The 21,087-nt window shown below is 36.8% G+C and overlaps 2 protein-coding genes across 2 annotated transcripts in view; both read right to left on the minus strand.

Moving 5' to 3' along the window:
• The window catches only part of LOC105229162 (ATPase inhibitor, mitochondrial), a 576,424-nt gene that overhangs the window by 373,787 nt on the left and 181,550 nt on the right, over nucleotides 1-21,087 (minus strand). The window lies entirely within an intron of this gene.
• On the minus strand, nucleotides 9,852-11,396 carry LOC125777653 (protein toll-like). Its single transcript, XM_049452749.1, has one exon. The coding sequence runs from the start codon at nucleotides 11,394-11,396 to the stop codon at nucleotides 9,903-9,905; it is 1,494 nt and encodes a 497-aa protein (XP_049308706.1). The 3' UTR covers nucleotides 9,852-9,902.

A 21,087-nucleotide genomic window follows, 5' to 3' on the forward strand; every position in this document is an offset into this window, starting at 1 on the left:
AGCTCCTGCATTTGCCAACTCGTCTGCTTTTTCGTTACCGAAAATGTTCCTGTGACCGGAAACCCACATCAAGTCTAGATGGAGCTTGTCCTCTAGTGAGCTCAGTGCCTTCTTGCAGTTAAGGACTATGCTGGAATTAGTCATAAACGACGGCATGGCCATGAGACCGAACTGGCTATCCATGTACGAGGATTCGTGTATTCTCTTTTACGAATCGAACTCAATATCATTGTGCTTTGGTTCACATGTAAATTCTTTGAAAAGTGGCTTATTAAAGACAGTCCTCCTCATTTAAAGGTAGTTTTAGAATTGTTCAGATTTTCTGTAAAATCTGCTTTAGCAACTAAATGAAAAGATGTTCTAAGACATATATCAAGTTGATAACAAAACTAAAACTAAATTCTAACGAAATTCGTCCAGTATTTTGTTTTAACTATCGGCTAGTCTCAAAAACTTTTTTACTTGCTGTTACTCATTTCTTTTAGTGTACAGTAGGTCTGTTGCATAAACCATCGGCAAATATTTTCGGACATACATATTTACATAAATATATGTGTAGCTTTTATGATTTATTATAATTTTATTCAAGAGCTCTTAACCTCTTGCAACACATTAAAATGAAAGCAATCATAGTTTTATTACAGAATATTTACCATAGAGATAGTTCAACGCGCATTTTTACATATGTTTGGTATATGGACATACTTGTACTACTCGTACAGTTTTGCTTATATTAATAGTTTTTGAAAATTTGTAAAGAATCTAAAGTTATGTGACATAAAAGATGGACTGACAAACAAACTGGACGAAAAATCATTGGATTAGTTAGAAGACACCCGAGTTTTAACTCTCAGAAAATTAAAGATAAGTGAAACTATGACATGAGTATACAAATACATGTAAAAAGAATCAGTATAGTGAGCTTTTTATGAGGGCAAATCTCTCGAAGGAATCGTGCGTGTTGTGTTAGGTACCATACATTGATAACTGAGCATGGACTACTCAATCCAGTGACTTATTCATTATCGAGAATGCATGGAGAGATAGCAAATAATAAGTTTTTTATGTTTATGTTTCCAGTTTAATGAATACTCTTTATGGAAAGTTAACTCTTTATGAAATGGAAAATGACGGAAACAAAGTCAATCCCATTTAATACTACTTGTAGTTTTATTTCGAATTCTTATACCCTGAACACGGTATATTAAGTAGCGTGCTGAGTCGCTTAAGCCAAGTCTGTCTGTAGTCCCTCAGTTTTTGAGATATCGATCAGAAATTTTGCACAAGTGCATTTTTCAGCTAATTTTTCGTAACCTCCGATACCAGTAAACTATAGTATATAGCTGCCGTACTAATTGACCGATCAAACTCAGATCAAGATGAAAATGTAGTATTTTTTCTCTTTCCTAAACAAGCGCTGCTATCATTAGGAACACAACTGTAATATTGAAATAATAGTTCCATAAAGGTGAGTCAACTTGCGTGCTTGATAATTTCTCACATATCTTTGAAGATTAATAGATATACATATCTAAACAGTTGCGTGGGCTTAGTGTTGGTTGCGTCGAAAAGGTTTCTCGGAATGTTCGGATGGACAGCGAAAATTGTGTGAACTCACGCGGCAAATGTGGGTAGCCAGCAATGAACTGATACGCACACGCTCGCATACACTCACGCCACATTTCCCGCCAATTACAAAAACCGCTTATGCACTATACAGTCAAATATACTGCTATGCCATTTATATGTAAATGCGTGCAAACCACACACACGCACACACAGAAAATTCAGTGAACAAAATGAGATGGAGATTGAATAAAAAAACTATTAGTATTGTTCGCATCATGTTTATTTCGCCTAAGTGCGGCTAACAAGCTTGTTCGCACAGAATTTACGCATTCGCCAGTTCTCTTGATTATTTCGAGTGGAAAAACCCTATTTTGCTATATCAAAATTGTGGAGTTAGTAGTCTGCGGCCTGCATATGTAAGCGTATGTATATGCATATGTAGGTGGTTATCCGTTGTTTGTTTACGCTTTGTGGTTTTGCTTTTGGTGGGCAAAAATGATTTACGATATCAGCCGATAACCCGCACACAAGACAGTTTCTGTGAAATGGGTTAAAAGTCTGACAGGCATGCCAAATATTTTCACTATGAACTAACTATGAGCGGAAATTAGTTTAGTGATATGTCAGTGGAGGCAAAACGCAATGATAACGAAAGCAAACTACGCAAAAGGCAGCCATTTCCATGCAAATATAATAATGAAGATCGAATTGCGAGCAGAGCATATGCAAAAATAACATCGCGATTGTAATGAACCTTTCTAAATATTGTAATATAGAGTTTAAGTAATTTTGGTATCCTCTATGATAAATGATTACTTCGAGCTTAAGAGGCACGTGCAATTTGCTAAAGTTTAGCAGAATTAAAAGTATGCTAAATTAATTTTCAAAAAAACTTGCCTGTAATTAGATAATGAACATAAGAAAGCCGCGAGGCAATGGGTATGTTAATATCGAATTAAAATGCTGTCGTATTCCTCTACTCAATTTCACACTCTCCAAGTTTTAAGAGAGGGGTTGGGATTACAAAGTAAAAACAAAAATACTTTTTTGAAATTATTTCCTAAATATGGAATGAGTAATTTTATTCGAAGTCATGTGTAGAAGTTGACGCAAGTGAGGAAAGTTCTCTGATCACCATTCACTTGGGAGTGGCCAGAAACGAAGCTGAAGCACGACTATTGGTTTTAGACCAAGTATCCTCTGCGTAGCCTAAGAATATTTGTTGGGGGGGGGGGGGGGGGGGGGTGAGTTTTATGAGTGCTTGGAGCGCACCTATGAGAACTTGCCTCCGCCATGACTGTTGACAGTCATATCTTTGAAGTTGTAGATAATTTCGACTACTTAGGAACCAGCATAAAAACCAACAACAATGTCAGCCTGGAAATCCAACGCAGGATAACACTTGCCAACAGGTGCTGCTTCGGACTGAGTAAGTAATTGAGAAGTAAAGTCCTCTCTTGACAAACAAAATTAAACTCGACAAGTCACTTATAATTCCCGTCCTGCTATACGGTGCAGAGGCTTGGACGATGACAACAACTGATGAGTCGCCGTTGCGAGTCTTCGAGAGAAAGGTTCTACGAAGGATTTATGGTCCTTTGCGCATTGCCCACAAAAACTATTTTTTTAAATCGACTCAGTCGTATTACTTTCCGGACAAACCCTGTATATATCCAGTTTGAAAACCTTCTTTGTTTCCCAAAAATAACGGATATGTAAATTTTTGGTTAGAAACTACAGGAGTTTATCTGAGTGGAAAAAAATTTGCTAAAGAGAAAATAAAATAAAACTATGAAAATCATATAGTTCTTTAACCGTTTTTAATAATTTCCAGCAACAAACCATAGTATATCCTAGATACATATTCTCTCAATTTTGCTAAGTTATCCTGCATAATGACCGATATAAATAGTATAAAGTCAACTGATGTAGTTGATACACATATGCTAAGCAATTTACTGAACCGATATTTAGCACCATACCATTTTATTAACAGGAAAATATGCTCTCCGAACTTCAGCTTTGAACATAAAATTAGTCAAATTCGCTAACTGAGAGCTTGAAAATTACTATTAAATCATAAAAGCCGATCTTCTCTCTGTGATCATCTATGCCAAAATTAAAGCATACTTTGTGACTTGGTTATTGCTTCTTTTTACATTTTTCTGGTACATTGTGAGCGTGGGAATATGCCTATTGTAATTTATATTAAAGTAAATAGCAAGAATTTTTCACAGGTAATAAATATTAATTTGACAGAGAGCGCATTGATTTCATTTGAACTGGAAAAAATATATTCAACGAAAGGCAAAATGTGATTGGAGACAAAAAATTTAGCCACGAGAATCTTATGTACATATATTTTCGTGTGTATGCAGCTGTCTATGTATTTGCGTAGGTGTGTGTGTGCTCAACGCTGTAATATTGTATTTGTGCAAAGCGGCTGACACAGTAACTGAGCTATTTAGCCTGCATCCACATCTCCACATAAATGCTTAGCAATCAACTGTGTGTATGGAGTGTTTGTATTTGTGTCAAGGTGGAAAACGGGTCACGTTGTGTGTTGAAAATTGAATTGATTTTGGTGTAATGCCAACACCGCTGCCAAAGTCAACGTGTCGCTATTGAAGGGCGCTGACGGCGCCCCAGTCTAGTTCCCATTTTTCATATATACATACATATGTATCTCCACTTAACAAAGCTTCGGTTTCAGATTTCTGCCACCGTTACCCACTAACGTCCTCCCGCTGCCTTATTCATTCAGCCATTTCCGCACATTATACGTGTCAGATTAACTTAACAAGGTATTATCGAAGCAGTCAGTCGTGCACACAGAATCATGCATACATAGCTGTATACATTCATAGAGGTAATCGCATACATGTATAACGTAATAGATTATAGGTGTGCAGGCGATAGGATATGCCTACTACATAGCATGCTTAGACAGACGGACACAGACAGACACACGACGTTGTAATTTTAATGTACATTTTGCAAATCAATGAAATCTGAAACGACTCAGTTGGCGCCTCATTGACTGCCCGCCTTCACACTCCAGCGCCTAGTCATCGCACTGACTAGTTTAATATGCTAGCTGAATGGGTGAGAATTCGTCGATAGGCTTATGCATTGATATACAATATGATAGTATGTGTACTTGAACGTTTAATATATAAGTACATAACTGTATGCATGTACATATATACATATATTAGCCAAGTAACGGGTGATTTTTTTGAGGTTAGGATTTTCATGCATTAGTATTTGACAGATCACGTGGGATTTCAGACATGGTGTCAAAGAGAAAGATGCTCAGTATGCTTTGACATTTCATCATGAATAGACTTACTAACGAGCAACGCTTGCAAATCATTGAATTTTATTACCAAAATCAGTGTTCGGTTCGAAATGTGTTTTCCGCTTTTTTATCGACAAATTTTGTTCAGCGATGAGGCTCATTTCTGGTTGAATGGCTACGTAAATAAGCAAAATTGCCGCATTTGGGGTGAAGAGCAACCAGAAGCCGTTCAAGAACTGCCCATGCATCCCGAAAAATGCACTGTTTGGTGTGGTTTGTACGCTGGTGGAATCATTGGACCGTATTTTTTCAAAGATGCTGTTGGACGCAACGTTACGGTGAATGGCGATCGCTATCGTTCGATGCTAACAAACTTTTGTTGCCAAAAATGGAAGAACTGAACTTGGTTGACATGTGGTTTCAACAAGATGGCGCTACATGCCACACAGCTCGCGATTCTATGGCCATTTTGAGGGAAAACTTCGGACAACAATTCATCTCAAGAAATGGACCCGTAAGTTGGCCACCAAGATCATGCGATTTAACGCCTTTAGACTATTTTTTGTGGGGCTACGTCAAGTCTAAAGTCTACAGAAATAAGCCAGCAACTATTCCAGCTTTGGAAGACAACATTTCCGAAGAAATTCGGGCTATTCCGGCCGAAATGCTCGAAAAAGTTGCCCAAAATTGGACTTTCCGAATGGACCACCTAAGACGCAGCCGCGGTCAACATTTAAATGAAATTATCTTCAAAAAGTAAATGTCATGAACCAATCTAACGTTTCAAATAAAGAACCGATGAGATTTTGCAAATTTTATGCGTTTTTTTTTTTTAAAAAAGTTATCAAGCTCTTAAAAAATCACCCTTTAGATGGAAGCGAGGATTTTGTTTTCGCTGATGGGATGTAGGCGTATCAACGGATGACGGTATTACATTAGTGGCAGCTGTGTTGTGTGGATTGAGTAGTCGTTTTTGGGATATGAATGGCATTACAAGTACGCGATATTGTTGTTGGTATGGCCTTTGTTGCTGTTGACATTAATTGAATAGTACAGGCCGTTTGAGATTAGGTATGATTGGCACTCAGTACGCATTTGGTTGTGAACTCAATACAATAATGACTTAATGTCATGGCTGAATATTAAATAACTAGTTATTTGGCAATGACGCATAATCATGGTATATATCTATATCTATTCATAATGTGTTAATATAATATTGCATAAGAATTGCGGCTTGAGTATTGAGTACATCGGTATAGTATATACCCTATTTATTATTTAATTTTTCACTGTCGGATGGTTTGTTGACATGGCATACTATATTTGAAAATATATATGATGATACTATATAATTAGGCAAACAAAAGAACAAAATTTTGAAAAAAAGGAACACAAATAGTCTAGCGATCTGCCCTAATGTTTGTAGATAGGTCATTGAGATATCTATATGAAATTTCGAACGGTCATTTTCTCCAACAGAAGCTGCTTATTTCTCGAAACCTTCAAATTCAAACTCCAATAGGTTATGAATGCGTAGAAGTTGATCCGTCTACTAGTGGACAATTTTTAGCCTTACAACCTGTTGCTACAGAGTATAATAGTTTATTTCATCAATATATGGCTATATATGCAGCCGTTGACATCTAATTAGAAACGACACCTATTTTGAAGTAATGATGTTATTTTCCAATAAATCACATGTATTTATTGAATTTTCACTTATTTTATTAAAACCAATGTTGAACTTATACTCTAATAGTAAAAATTTTGTTCAAAATTCGTTTTTGTTTTGAAGATTTTAGCAAAAACATGTGGTATCAACGATTTGAGTACGACAACTAATTAGAAACGAAAATATTTATCAACAAAAAATAATGATATTACAAAAACTTGCTTCCTTTCAGTTAGTATTTGGTTGGTTACCTCTTTTACTTTAATAATGCTTCACATCGATTAAGAATTTACCTTTTACTTTAACTCAGAGATATTCTATATTCCAAAACATTGATAGAATTTTCATATAAAAACGTTTGTGTGAACTTTGACGTATGCTTTGAATTGTTATCTTCCTTATAACAGGCAAATTTTCCTCAACCCATGACAGCATGACATTTTTTAGGATGTCGACGTATTTCTCCTTGTTTAAAATTCCATTAGTCTTATGTAGTAGACTAATGCCAATCCAGATAAAAAATCTCCACACCCTGATTGTTCCTCCACCATACTCAACTACGCGTGGAACATAGCGATGATGAAATTCTCGAATTATTGGACGGCGAATATACCTTCGACCATCAGTATCGAAGCGATTAATTTTTGACATATCGTTCCAAACGACATACTTCCGTTGACTTGTTGTCTCAGAATAATAAGTGTTGGCAAAGTCGACGCGCCGTTTCTACAAATTTTAGTCAGAAATAGGTTTCTGCGTGATGTCCAGATTCGACCAAATGCCTGGCAATTGTTCTCTTGGATATTTGGACATGGTATTCGCCTTGAATTTCATGTAGAATGTCAGTCGAACTCTTTTTTGGATCTCTTCACGAGATGGTATTAATTATGCGGTCTATTTTTTTTGATTATTTATTAATAGAAATTAAAACTTTACTTTTTTAAAAAACTGTTTCTAATTAGCTGTCGCACTTAACTCACCTACTATGTCGTAACACATTTTCCATTTGGGAAAAAATGAAAAGAACTTTAACTTCAAAACTACAAAAAAAGGTGAATTTATTAGTAAATAGAGTAACACGAACAATGCAAGACTTTTAGGAATATAACGGGTGATTTTTTTGAGGTTAGGATTTTCATGCATTAGTATTTGACAGATCACGTGGGATTTCAGACATGGTGTCAAAGAGAAAGATGCTCAGTATGCTTTGACATTTCATCATGAATAGACTTACTAACGAGCAACGCTTGCAAATCATTGAATTTTATTACCAAAATCAGTGTTCGGTTCTTTTCTTTTTTATCGACAAATTTTGTTCAGCGATGAGGCTCATTTCTGGTTGAATGGCTACGTAAATAAGCAAAATTGCCGCATTTGGGGTGAAGAGCAACCAGAAGCCGTTCAAGAACTGCCCATGCATCCCGAAAAATGCACTGTTTGGTGTGGTTTGTACGCTGGTGGAATCATTGGACCGTATTTTTTCAAAGATGCTGTTGGACGCAACGTTACGGTGAATGGCGATCGCTATCGTTCGATGCTAACAAACTTTTTGTTGCCAAAAATGGAAGAACTGAACTTGGTTGACATGTGGTTTCAACAAGATGGCGCTACATGCCACACAGCTCGCGATTCTATGGCCATTTTGAGGGAAAACTTCGGACAACAATTCATCTCAAGAAATGGACCCGTAAGTTGGCCACCAAGATCATGCGATTTAACGCCTTTAGACTATTTTTTGTGGGGCTACGTCAAGTCTAAAGTCTACAGAAATAAGCCAGCAACTATTCCAGCTTTGGAAGACAACATTTCCGAAGAAATTCGGGCTATTCCGGCCGAAATGCTCGAAAAAGGTGCCCAAAATTGGACTTTCCGAATGGACCACCTAAGACGCAGCCGCGGTCAACATTTAAATGAAATTATCTTCAAAAGTAAATGTCATGAACCAATCTAACGTTTCAAATAAAGAACCGATGAGATTTTGCAAATTTTATGCGTTTTTTTTTTAAAAAAAAGTTATCAAGCTCTTAAAAAATCACCCTTTAAATAGCGGTATATCAAAAATCTTTATCATCATCAGCCACCTACAAAAAAGGGAGCGTTTCTAATTAGCTGTCAACAGCTGCATGTATATAACAAACCTTAAATTTATGTATATATATATATATAAATGATCAGGTTGACGACAAACGTTTAAAACAGTGTGTCTATCCGTCCGTCCGTACAAGTTATAACTTCAATAAAATTGGAGATATATCGATGAAACTTGGTCGGAGGGTTCCTTAGTACAAAATTACGGGTTCGTAGATGAGCGTAATCGGACCACTACCGCGCCCACAAAACCGAAAACCTGCAAAGTCTCCTTATAAAAGCATTAAATTAAGATATAAACCTTTAATTTTGCACAGAGGATCGCAGATCATCTTACGGGAAACAGATTTTGTTGAAGTGGACCCGCTCTCTAATAAATTTAATGTATATATCTCCCAAACCACTAAAGCTACAATAACCAAATTCGCCCAACACAAATATTATAAAAACTTCTACCGACAGTGTGAAAACAGATGATTTCGGAAGATAACTTCGCTGACCTCTATATAACGGTACTATTGAAAACTACTAAAAGCGCAATACATCAGCAACCAAGTACACCAGAAACATAAAACATTAAGAAGGCTATATATATTTTTAAATTCCACTTGACTTTTTCACTTTCCAACATAAAAATCAAGAAGCAATTAACATATCGTTCAATTGTTTAGATCAAAAAAAAGATGTGTTAGCTAAATAATTGATTCATTCGGTCCAATACTTTTCTTAGCCCTCAAATATCTATTATAAATATTTTCCATCTTCTGGTTGAATTTTTGGCGCATATATCGACAAATATGTGAGTTATCTTATTTAAAATAAGAGAGCGTGTTTTATTTGTAATGATCTAAACTCTTGCTGTATTGATCGCACGAATGATAAGCTATTACTAAAGTATTGCAGTGCTCAAATTCGTATTTTGTTTGTTTACAAAATCCATCAGAGAAAGGCATGTTGAATTGTCTCACAACAGTTTCTTATATACAATTTTGGAAAGTTCTCAAGTTACTTCCCCGGCTTCTATCTGTGTTTACACACGGTTATATAAATTACTGCACTAGATAAAAAGTACGTAAACATGAATCAATTCGTTGGTCAAGATATTCCTCCTGATGTGTTAGACAGAAGAGTGGAGAGATATTTTTATGCATCTAAAATTAAAGATAATATATTTCAACAAATATATATGTGCATATTAAGTATAAAACTTGCCTTCTAATTCAACTAATTAGCCCATCAAGAGGTCTACCTCCGACCAATTTAAGCGTTCTAACCACGCAAACGATTCATCTCAACTTGCCCCATAACGTACAATCTGCCGTTAACTTCAAGCATATCGGTGTTCGGTTTTCTACCCATTTTATGTGGCATAGCATAGCGTAGTTTATCCCAAAATCTGGCATCTTGCCAATCCAAGTATGTGTTCATATCCAAATATGCCTTCAATTCCTTATCCAATAGCTCACTCTTGATAATTTCTCCATATTTAATCATAATTATGCGCGCACGACCTTCGTTCAACGAGCACTGATGCGCTGTGCGAAACTCCATGCGCGCCCATTCAGAGTCGATGAAGTGCTGCGAGAGCACAATGATCGTGCGTCGCGACTGTTCGACCGATTCGATGATTTGTTCAGGTATATAAGCGCCAGCTAGCCAATTGCGTTCGTGCGTACATACACGAAATGGTGGTTCGCCCTGCTCGAGTTGTGGTAGTAATATATGGTTGACGAAGTCAGCCTCTTGGTGCGCGTAGGAGATGAATGCATCGAACATTTTATTCTCATCCAGTTCGTATTCCCGGATGCAACAACGCAATATCTTGTGACCATATAACCAGATTTTAACTTGTAATTTGTATTTAAAAAAGAGTGCAATAATAAGAAGGAAAATAATGATGATTAACGCTGCAGTTGTGATAGCTGCAATAATGTACTGATAACGTTTAACGGTGTCCTCAGTTTGGCACAATTCGCTCAGGCTTGCTGTTAGGGGAGTAACATTCGGTTTGTTATCACAGCGTAACTGCTCGACATCGGGTATGCGTTGCCGATGTGAACGTACGGTATAAAGGAGCTGATGGGAGTCACAGTCGCAAGCCCAAGGGTTTGCACTGAGATACAGAAGCTGTAGCTTCGTGCTCTCATTGAGAAATACACGCAAAAAATCAGCACATAACGATTTTAAGCGATTATTTCGCAGATCCAAAACCGTCAAATTGGTTGGAAGTTCCAAGAGACTTATATTGGTGATTTGATTGTTCGCGGCGTAGAGTTTTGAGACGTTGGCGTAGCCGAAGGTGGTGCTTAGCGGCAGAACAGTGAAACGATTATTGCTAATATCAAGTAACGAAGTCGTGAGCAATACTTGCTCGGGACGTGGCAGCTTTTCGATAACGTCGAGTTGTGTGCCTGTGCAATTGATGTGCAACAATTTAGACTTTGTGAAACACACACAGTTTCTGGGGCATTGCACCGGCTGCCAAGCACACAGTTCATGCCGTAGAATCTGTGTGAAATTCGTTAGTAGTTTGGTTGACGTCTGATTACACTGCAGATCACTAAAAAACCTGCTATAGTTGTTATTGTAAATCCATGCTAGTTTACAATCGCATTCAATATGGTTGTTATTCAATTTGATTTCGCCTTCACAGTCGTTAGTTGTATTGAGTAAATTTGATAAAGCATATACGCGCTTTATCAAATTCTGTTCTAAGTTAATTTTGAAAGGGTATGTTATGCCGATTTCAAAAATCCAATCCATATTAAACCCGATCAGAAGATTGCGACTTAGATTTATAGATTTTAACGTACGCTTGCTTTGGTCGTACCCGTTAGGTTGCAGTGTGCTGACTTAATTCAGACCTTCTGCTAAATCGAAGTTCAACGGCATATTGCTGTTATGTAAATTTGTAGACAATGCAGCTGGGGCATTGGCGTAACTCGCCTTGCCCCAAATCGATCGCAATTTATTATTGCTTAAGTCTAGCCTATGTAAAAAATCCAACGGTTTGAGAACTTTTATAATATTTGCTGTGCCGTGCAATTGATTGCCTCTGAGTTTTAATTGCCATAACAAAGAGGTTTGCTCGAAAAGTTTAGGACTTAAATATGTTAACGAGTTGTAGCTGAGATCCAGTATTATCACTTTACTCAGTCTAGCAAATTGAGTTGGTAATAACTCGACGATTCCATTGTGGCTCAAGTTCAGCAAATTCAAATGCGTAAGTTTTGCAAAGACATTTTCGTCCAAAAATTTTATATTATTATCGGCTAAGTCAAGTTGCCTGAGCGCAACAAGGTTTTGAAAATGATCTTGCGTCAAGTTTTGCAGCGTCATGTTCTGGTATAAATTTTTTACTCTAAACGTTTGCAATTCAGTATTTGCAGGAAATGCATCCTTGGGGACGGTTATGATGCCTGCTGATGATGCTATAATTAATTCAATATTATTTGCTTCATAAAAGCCAAAAGCTGGTTTTGTAACAATGTCTCTATTATATAATACCGTTAATTTATGCTGCCCATTCATATTTATCAGAATTTCTCGTACTTGGGTATTCATATATTTTTCGGGCGTAAAATTTTCACAACCCCGCACTTCGATGAAAAGTGTTTTTAGAAGAGTTGACTGAAAGTTATGCTCGAGTAGAACATCAATGTTTTTCGTTTCTGTACTAAGACAGGTCACTGATAATTCGTGCTTTCTTGAATCGAAATCCGTAGTAAAATAGCCAAATTTACTGAGAACATAACAAGAATTATCACTATCACAACGACACGAAAATCCTTTGTACGGAGGGCAATCCTGTATTTGTTTTGAATCAATCGGATATATTCTATGCTTCAGACTGGATGTCAGTGCAATCAGAAATTTGTTGCTTAAAATTAGTAAAATTGCTATATAGGCGTATGTTATACACATATTTAATAATTTTGTTCAGTTTAAATTTAATTTTTCCTTCTGATATTCTTTTTATATTTTCGCCTCAATACCTAAGTTTTGCAGACTAACTCACTTGCACTTACTGAAATACTAAATTCTAAATCGCAAACTAAAGCAGAATAAACCATTAAATCATAATTTAATTTCTTATCAAAAATATTATAACCGCAAATACTGAAATAATAAACTTATAGAGATGGTAAAATTACGCCAACAAAAAAATACGGCATATGTTTCTTGAACAATCGATAATATATCGATACTGAAAAAAGTTGAGCTAAATATCTCGTTAAAATGTGTCACAACATTTTGCACAGGGTAAAAAAGCTAACGGTTGTTTCATTAAAACTAATCGAGAATAGAACATTGTTATATATAAAGTCGGATAAAAGGAAATCCGTTATTTTTGTGTTAAATTTAAAGATTTATCAGCATAGTTAAAATTTATGTTTTTGGTTTCCGTTTCGTCCATAATTTAATGAAAGTAATTTGATAATGCCACTTTCATAAAAACATACATAGTCTGGAACCCTCTTTTGTACTGAGAAAAAAACAAAAGTGTTAGCAAAATTTGGGTGCCATAGGAACACGCTACAAGTTTGATGAAGAAGAATCTGCTAACCAAGCTCTTAGTGAGTCACTATCATTGTGTGTGGGCTGGCGTTGTCGCGACGGAGCACAATCCCTCTCTTTTTCTTCAGACGATTCAATTGTTGACATTAGATGTCCCAGTTAAGAGTTTGGTCGTAATAGGTAGATACTGCCTAGTCAATCACATCAAATTTTTGTGAACGTTTATGGGCTTGACCGCCATTTGCATCTACTCATCCCAATTTCATTAAAATAATATATTATAAAACTAGCTGACCCCGCAGCCGTTGCCTTGTGTGAAATTATATGTTGTGAAACGAAAGTTAAATTTATATTGCCTTGAAAATAAATATTTACGATTTTTCTAAATTTTTTAATGTAGCTCAGCTTATTAAATAAAATTTTTTGGTTTCTGTTCCAGTGCGTAAATATACAGAGAAAATGGGTTTCCAACTTATGAGCACGCCACGTATATCTAGCCGTGTGAAAAACAAAGCATTTCCAGATTTATGCCACACTCTTCTAGCGACTATCCTTGTGTTTTGTTGATTGTCATCGCAAATGAAATTTTCCTTGGAATCTGAATACGTTTGAATAGAAATGGCTGTCCCCATTGTATTCGATAACTGCATCACATTCAGTCGGGTTCCATTACATAATAATAATGACAGATCCAACTTTGAGATGCAAATGATGCATGGCAATCCTGTCCAAAGTATTTAGAAATTCCCCTGAATAATTAATTCACGGCTTCGTCTTCATTGTCAAGACGATCGATCAATTTGTATAAGCTCCCAGACTTTGACTTCCATTTTAAGTCATTAACACTGGTATTTTTGGAAGTTAAAATTACGCGTGCGCTCATGGAATCGTAGTTACGACAATTTGGTCATTATGAGTTCATTTTTCGTTGAAGTGAATTGACAAAATGCAGGTGGATCTTATCGAATACGATGCAAAAACCCTTTGGCAATGTCATTTTGTTCGTATCCAATAATTGACGCGAATTTGAAGGCTGATATGTCGAAATGATCTTCGCGAAAAGTATGAGAACTTCAGTGGCATGCGAAGTAGCTATCGCAATGTTCTTCAGTTGTTTCCAGTGATTATCATGTTCTAGCATGCAATTGCTGGCATGCTTCTCAAAAAATTGCACACACCGTACCATTCACAATACGCAATGTCTTAAGGGGCTATACCAGTGTCACACTTAAACAAAAAAACAAAAAAACAATTTTTTATTTGATTTTTTAATAGCTTATATTTCCATAAATATCTTGTGAAATCGTGAAGGTCGTATCTTGAATATCATTTTGAGTGATAGCTTTCTAAAGACCGACCGCTCGGAGGTGAAACTTTAAACGCGTTTTTCTCGAAAGGACATTTTTCAAAATTGCTGACTTAATAACTCAAAGATAAATTGACTTCAAATTAAAACAGAATATTTTTGAATACGTTTGTCTACGATCTTCTTGATTGGTTGAAAATTGTCAATTTGGTATTAAAAAAACGACCAGTTTTTACCTAAAAAAAACGATGTTTTTTTTCAAAATTACGCCATTTTCGGCAAATTTTCATGTATTGCAAAAGTAAATATACTATTTGTAACTTGCTGATTGATTCACTCTTGCCAACAGGTGCTACTTCAGACTGAGTAGACAATTGAGAAATAAAGTCCTTTCTCGACGAACAAAAACCTATAAAACTCTATAAGTCACCCATAATTCCCGTCCTGCCATATGGTGCAAAGGATTGGACGATGACAACAACTGATGAGTCGACGTTGCGAGTTTTCGAGAGAAAAGTTCTGGTCTGGTTTATGGTCTTTTGCGTGTTGGTCACGGCGAATTTCGCATTCGATGGAACGATGAGCTGTACGAGATATACGACGACATTGACATAGTTCAGTTGCTACGCTGGCTAGGTCATGTTGTTCGGATGGACGAAAACACTCCAGTTCTGAAAGTATTCGACGCAGTACCCGCCGCGGGAAGCAGAGGAAGAGGAAGACCTCCACTCCGTTGGAAGGACCGGGTGGAGAAGTACCTGGCTTCGTTTGAAATATGCAATTGGCGCCACGTAGCGAAAAGAAGAAACGACTGGCGCGCTGTTGTTGACTCGGCTATAATTGCGTAAATAGTGTCTACACCAATATAGAAGATTTCACCAAATTGCAATACTCAACATTGACATGAGTTTTGAATGTGAATTATACAACAGTGTCGAATATGGTACGATGTCAACTTCGATAATAATTTCCAGGTTGCGTTTCCGAAAGAAAAGCACGGAGATAGTGTTTCGTACATTTATTGTCAGACATATAAACCGAAGTGGGATTTTGATATCCGCAAGGTCCATGAACCATATTGGTTGTCACCATTTCGTAGAATTCTGAATATATCTCTGGATCAGGAATTTTAGCAGAAATCATTTCATCAATTTGATCTGGTGTAACCACCATCCCCATCCAAAGGAAAATGTGCAAACCTCTTTTTTTTCATCATCTAACAGCATCATATATACCATAAGTTGCTTCAAGATAAAGTCCATCAAACATCGCATCTGTTGTTTGAAAAGTCGGGCTGTGACATCGTGACGATCGCATCCTGGGAGTACTTCTTGCCTTGCTATATTAGAGCGACCTCTTCATGGCTTCGTAACAAATTTCAATCTGTAATTGATCACTTTGTGTAAAACGTAATTTTTAATAATTTTTCTTTTGAATAGCCGGAATAAAAAGTAAGCGACCGAAATTGAACGATTTAAGTAATGTACAAATCAAAATAATAAAAATTTAATAAAAAATATATAAACGTATGTATATGGAAAAAAGTTACTTTCTGGAAATATCCAATTTTCCGACTTTTCCTCATTCAACGTAAATATAAGGTATTTTTATTTCTAAATCTTTCCCGATCCACAACGAACAACCTCTGAAAATTTCATCAAGATTGGTGCAGCCGTTCTCTTATGGTTACTAACAAACAAACATTCATTCGTTTGTATGGAAAAAAGGACTGTTTTTAGGGGTTTTCCGGCAATTATTCGAATTTTTTTCCCATTAAAGCTTAAAAAAAAATTGGCAAAATTGGTCCAGGCGTTGTTGAGTTATGCGCTTACCAACACATTTTGCGATTCATTTTTATATACATATAAGATATTACAAATATAAAAAATGAAGTTTGATTAGAAATACGAAAAGGCTTTTTTGTTTAATTAAAATATCGGAATCTAGCTTGAAATGCGATAGTAACCCGCATCCGCAGTCTAGAGAGACGTGTCGATTTAGCCAAACCGTCTGTCCGTCTGTATGTATATACACGAACAAGTGCCCCAGCTTTTAATATATCGATCTAAAATTTTGCCAAGTAAGACAATTGTTGACATCGGAGACCTATGGTATAGAATATTACATAACTATATGATTGCCAATTTGTTCCGTCGACCTGTCTATTTAGCATAGGAAAATGGCAGGCCAAAATTTCATATCGTCTTAAAAATTATAAAATCTTTAAGCTCAATTTCATTTTGTTCAATGTTCAATGTGTCAATATTGAGGGGCCGAAGATCGGCGGAGGACTGGTTGACGGGGAGTGAAAAACGGAATGAAGTGTTAAACCTCCAATTCCAAATGCTGCTTTGCCAGTGGGTGCGCAGAGTAGCACATTGGCTGTTTCGGGGTTAGTTCCTGGTAAACTTTTTGCCTGATATATACTCCTTATAAGCCGGGTTGTGCTCAGTCCAGCACCACCTCCGACATATTCGTAGAAAAATTTCTTCTTACTGACATTGTGCATTACATGAGCAAAATATTCCCTCTGCTTGTTGTTAAGAGATTGTACCAATGCCAGTAAATCTCCTTCTAATATTAGAGGTAATATAGGGTGATTTTTTAAGAGCTTGATAACTTTTTTTAAAAAAAAAACGCATAAAATTTGCAAAATCTCATCGGTTCTTTATTTGAAACGTTAGATGACATTTACTTTTTGAAGATAATTTCATTTAAATGTTGACCGCGGCTGCGTCTTAGGTGGTCCATTCGGAAAGTCCAATTTTGGGCAACTTTTTCGAGCATTTCGGCCGGAATAGCCCGAATTTCTTCGGAAATGTTGTCTTCCAAAGCTGGAATAGTTGCTGGCTTATTTCTGTAGACTTTAGACTTGACGTAGCCCCACAAAAAATAGTCTAAAGGCGTTAAATCGCATGATCTTGGTGGCCAACTTACGGGTCCATTTCTTGAGATGAATTGTTGTCCGAAGTTTTCCCTCAAAATGGCCATAGAATCGCGAGCTGTGTGGCATGTAGCGCCATCTTGTTGAAACCACATGTCAACCAAGTTCAGTTCTTCCATTTTTGGCAACAAAAAGTTTGTTAGCATCGAACGATAGCGATCGCCATTCACCGTAACGTTGCGTCCAACAGCATCTTTGAAAAAATACGGTCCAATGATTCCACCAGCGTACAAATCACACCAAACAGTGCATTTTTCGGGATGCATGGGCAGTTCTTGAACGGCTTCTGGTTGCTCTTCACCCCAAATGCGGCAATTTTGCTTATTTACGTAGCCATTCAACCAGAAATGAGCCTCATCGCTGAACAAAATTTGTCGATAAAAAAGCGGATTTTCACATTTCGAACCGAACACTGATTTTGGTAATAAAATTCAATGATTTGCAAGCGTTGCTCGTTAGTAAGTCTATTCATGATGAAATGTCAAAGCATACTGAGCATCTTTCTCTTTGACACCATGTCTGAAATCCCACGTGATCTGTCAAATACTAATGCATGAAAATCCTAACCTCAAAAAAATCACCCGTTAGTTTAATTAACCGAACCACCTTTTCCACACTATCGTTGTCCTCGTGAAAAACATTAACATCTCCTTCTTGCTCTGGAACAGTTAGAGCTCTGAATTCGGGATTCAAAAGTAGAGAAGCAGCTCTCTCATCAGCTACTTCTTCCGCTGAAACATACAGGTTTTCCAGAATCTGTTCAAGCTCGTTGGATAAAAACTTGTCATATTTGAGCTTATTCTGATGAATTTGCTACTTTTGTGCGTTGCAAACACTCTGGCATCATTACTTAAGAGCTCGGCCTCCTCATTTCTCCATGGTTTCACCTATCATGGCAGGTTCTCTGAAGAAATCAGCTCATGTATTTTCAACGCTAAAACGTTTCCAGTGCAGAACAAGTGCTTGCTTCCTGATCCATCTTTTAATGCCATTGGAGGTGCAGCTGTCGTGTCATCCTCGTTTTCTACTTCATTGTAGTCTTCATTATTAAAAGAAATATTCCTACTTGCTTTGGAAAATCTGAATCTGCAAAATCTGCTAAGCATAGTTCTTCCAATTGATCGGGCCTTTGAGAGTAGTGCTCCAGTACACTCGGTACATATATGCTCGTAGAATTCTCCTGTAAAGCATCCAATTCACGTCTGGGCTTTAGCATCCTTCCTCGATTGTTTGGATGTGATATATTTATAAATATCTCTCCATTACTCTTTTCCGGTAAATGCAGTCCCAGAATATTATGAGCTGCTTCTTGAGACGATATTTCCGACCCGTCTACAAATTTGTTTCCGATGTGAGTTTTTTTTACGAAAGATAAAAAAATTGTTTGCCAAAAAATTGTCACATATTTATTTATTTTTTATTTTTACGCAAAAGAGACTCCGTTAGTGGTGGAGTCTTCTTTCTCGACGCACCGGGAGGAACTGGAAAAACGTTTTTGCTTAACTTATTATTTATGTCCATCAGAAAAGACCAAAAAATATCAGTTGCTGTAGCTTCGTCAGATATTGCCGCGACGCTATTAAACGGCGGTCGTACGGCACATTCCATTTTAAAATTGCAATTGAATTTGGCACAGGAAGATTCGCCCATCTGCCAATAGAGTAAAAATAGTTCACGAGGTAGGATGCTGCGAGAATGCAAGCTTTTAGTGTAGGATGAAAGTACAATGTCTCACACGAAGGCTATAGAAGCTTTAAACCAGACTCTCCAGGACTTGCGAGATAGTACAGATATAATGGTAGTTTTATTGGCTGGTCATTTCGGTCAAAACCTCCCAGTGATTCAGAGGGGGACACCAGCAGATGAAATTCAAGCGTGCATTAAATCATCCAGCTTATGGTCGACAGTTGAAAAGCTCCGCTTGAAAACGAATATGAGAGTGCATCTTCATAATAACGTGGATTCAGGACTTTACGCAGAAATGTTGTTGAAAATTGGTGATGGTTGTTGAGGTGTTGGCGCTGAAGGCTTCAATTACTGTCAAGAGAATTTGTAATTTAGTAGAAAGTGATGTGGATCTCATTGCTAATGTTTTTTCCGGAATTGCAACAAAAAATTCGGCCTACGTGTGGACATTTTTATACCCTTGCAATCGGTTGCTGCAGAATATAATAGTTTGGTTCCCCTAACATTTGTACGTATCTCCTTAAACTAAGCGTGGTAGCTATAACGGTTATGTAGTATATATATATATAAATAATCAGGATGACGACAAAAGTTGAAAACTGGGTAAGAGTGTGTCTGTTCGTCCGTCCGTACAAGCTGTAGCTTGAGCAAAAATTGAGATATATCGATGAAACTTCATATGAGGGTTTCTTATTACAAAACTATAAGGTCCTAGATGAACGTAATCGGACCACTGCCGCGCCAACAAAACCGAAAACCTGTAAAGTCTCATAACAAAATCATTAAATTAAGATATAAACCTTTAATTTCAGAGGATCGCAGATCATCTTACGGGAAACAGATTTTGTGGAAGTGGCCCCGCTCTCAGTGTGAAAATAGATGATTTCGGAGGATAACCTCACTGACTCCCATATAACGGTACTATTGTAAACTACTAAAAGCGCAATACATCAGTTACGAAGTACACCAGAAACATTAAGAAGGCTTCATGGGAGCCGGTGTGAAAATTGGACGATATAAGTGGCGCTGCCCACTTTTGGGTGAAATCCCATATCTCAGGATTCGACCAACCGATTTCGGCAAAATCGGAGAACAACCACGCCTACTTTTGAATAGCATATTTTTAAATTTCATTTGACTCTTTCACTTTCCAACAAAAAAATCAAGAAGCAATTAATATATCGTTCAATTGTTCAAATCAAAAAAAGGATGTGTTAGCTAAATAAATGATTCATTCGGGCCAATACTTTCCTTAGCTCTCAAATATCTACCCGTCCACGCTTTACCGTGGCTGATATATTGATAGTACTACTAATACCACCTATATGATTTTTATTAGTTAGATTATAACTAATAGTTAAGGAGATACAGCATTTGGGTGAAGCAATTTGAGTTAGTTTATAAAAAAAATTAATCAAAAAGCATTTCGTGTGTTAATAGAGCATATGTTTTTTTGAGAAAAATACTGTTGAGTTTGGGCTGTGCACCAGTGAAATCAACCAAGTCCAATCGACGGTCAGCTTTGTGATCAGCATATCATGAAACGGTTCTCAATCTTGGAAAGAAAAAACAATCGGCCGCAAGTCATGGCATCAGTCTTTTGGGATGCACGTGGCATATTATTCATTGAATGATTACTGAGCCTTTTTTAGTTCATTGCACTCCGTATTTGGTTGCAGTTCTATTCTACCGTTCCAATATTTAGCAATATTATTATTTTTTGGGAAGGAACAGTTTAAATGCTTAAAAAAAATGTCTGTATATCTCAAATTATAATACACCTTTTTATCAACACTCCAGTTATTTCGTTATATTTTTATGCTGGATAGCGCGTTCGGTTTGCTATGAATGCATTGGCATTCTTTGTTCATAACATAGCAAAGTATCCGCAATTCCTTGACGACAAAAATGTCAATGCCATTTTTTGTTGAGATATTTAAAAAATCTAACGGTTTTGTCATGAAAAAACTGCCCTGTTCAGGAGCACAATCAGTATAAGC

Source organism: Bactrocera dorsalis, chromosome 3 (assembly GCF_023373825.1).
Source record: "Bactrocera dorsalis isolate Fly_Bdor chromosome 3, ASM2337382v1, whole genome shotgun sequence".
NCBI classification, from domain to species: domain Eukaryota; kingdom Metazoa; phylum Arthropoda; class Insecta; order Diptera; family Tephritidae; genus Bactrocera; species Bactrocera dorsalis.

What these genes read in the sequence shown, in the direction of transcription:
- LOC125777653 (XM_049452749.1), bottom strand. Translation starts at nt 11,396, where the DNA reads ATGGATTGGATTTTTGAAATCGGCATAACATACCCTTTCAAAATTAAC.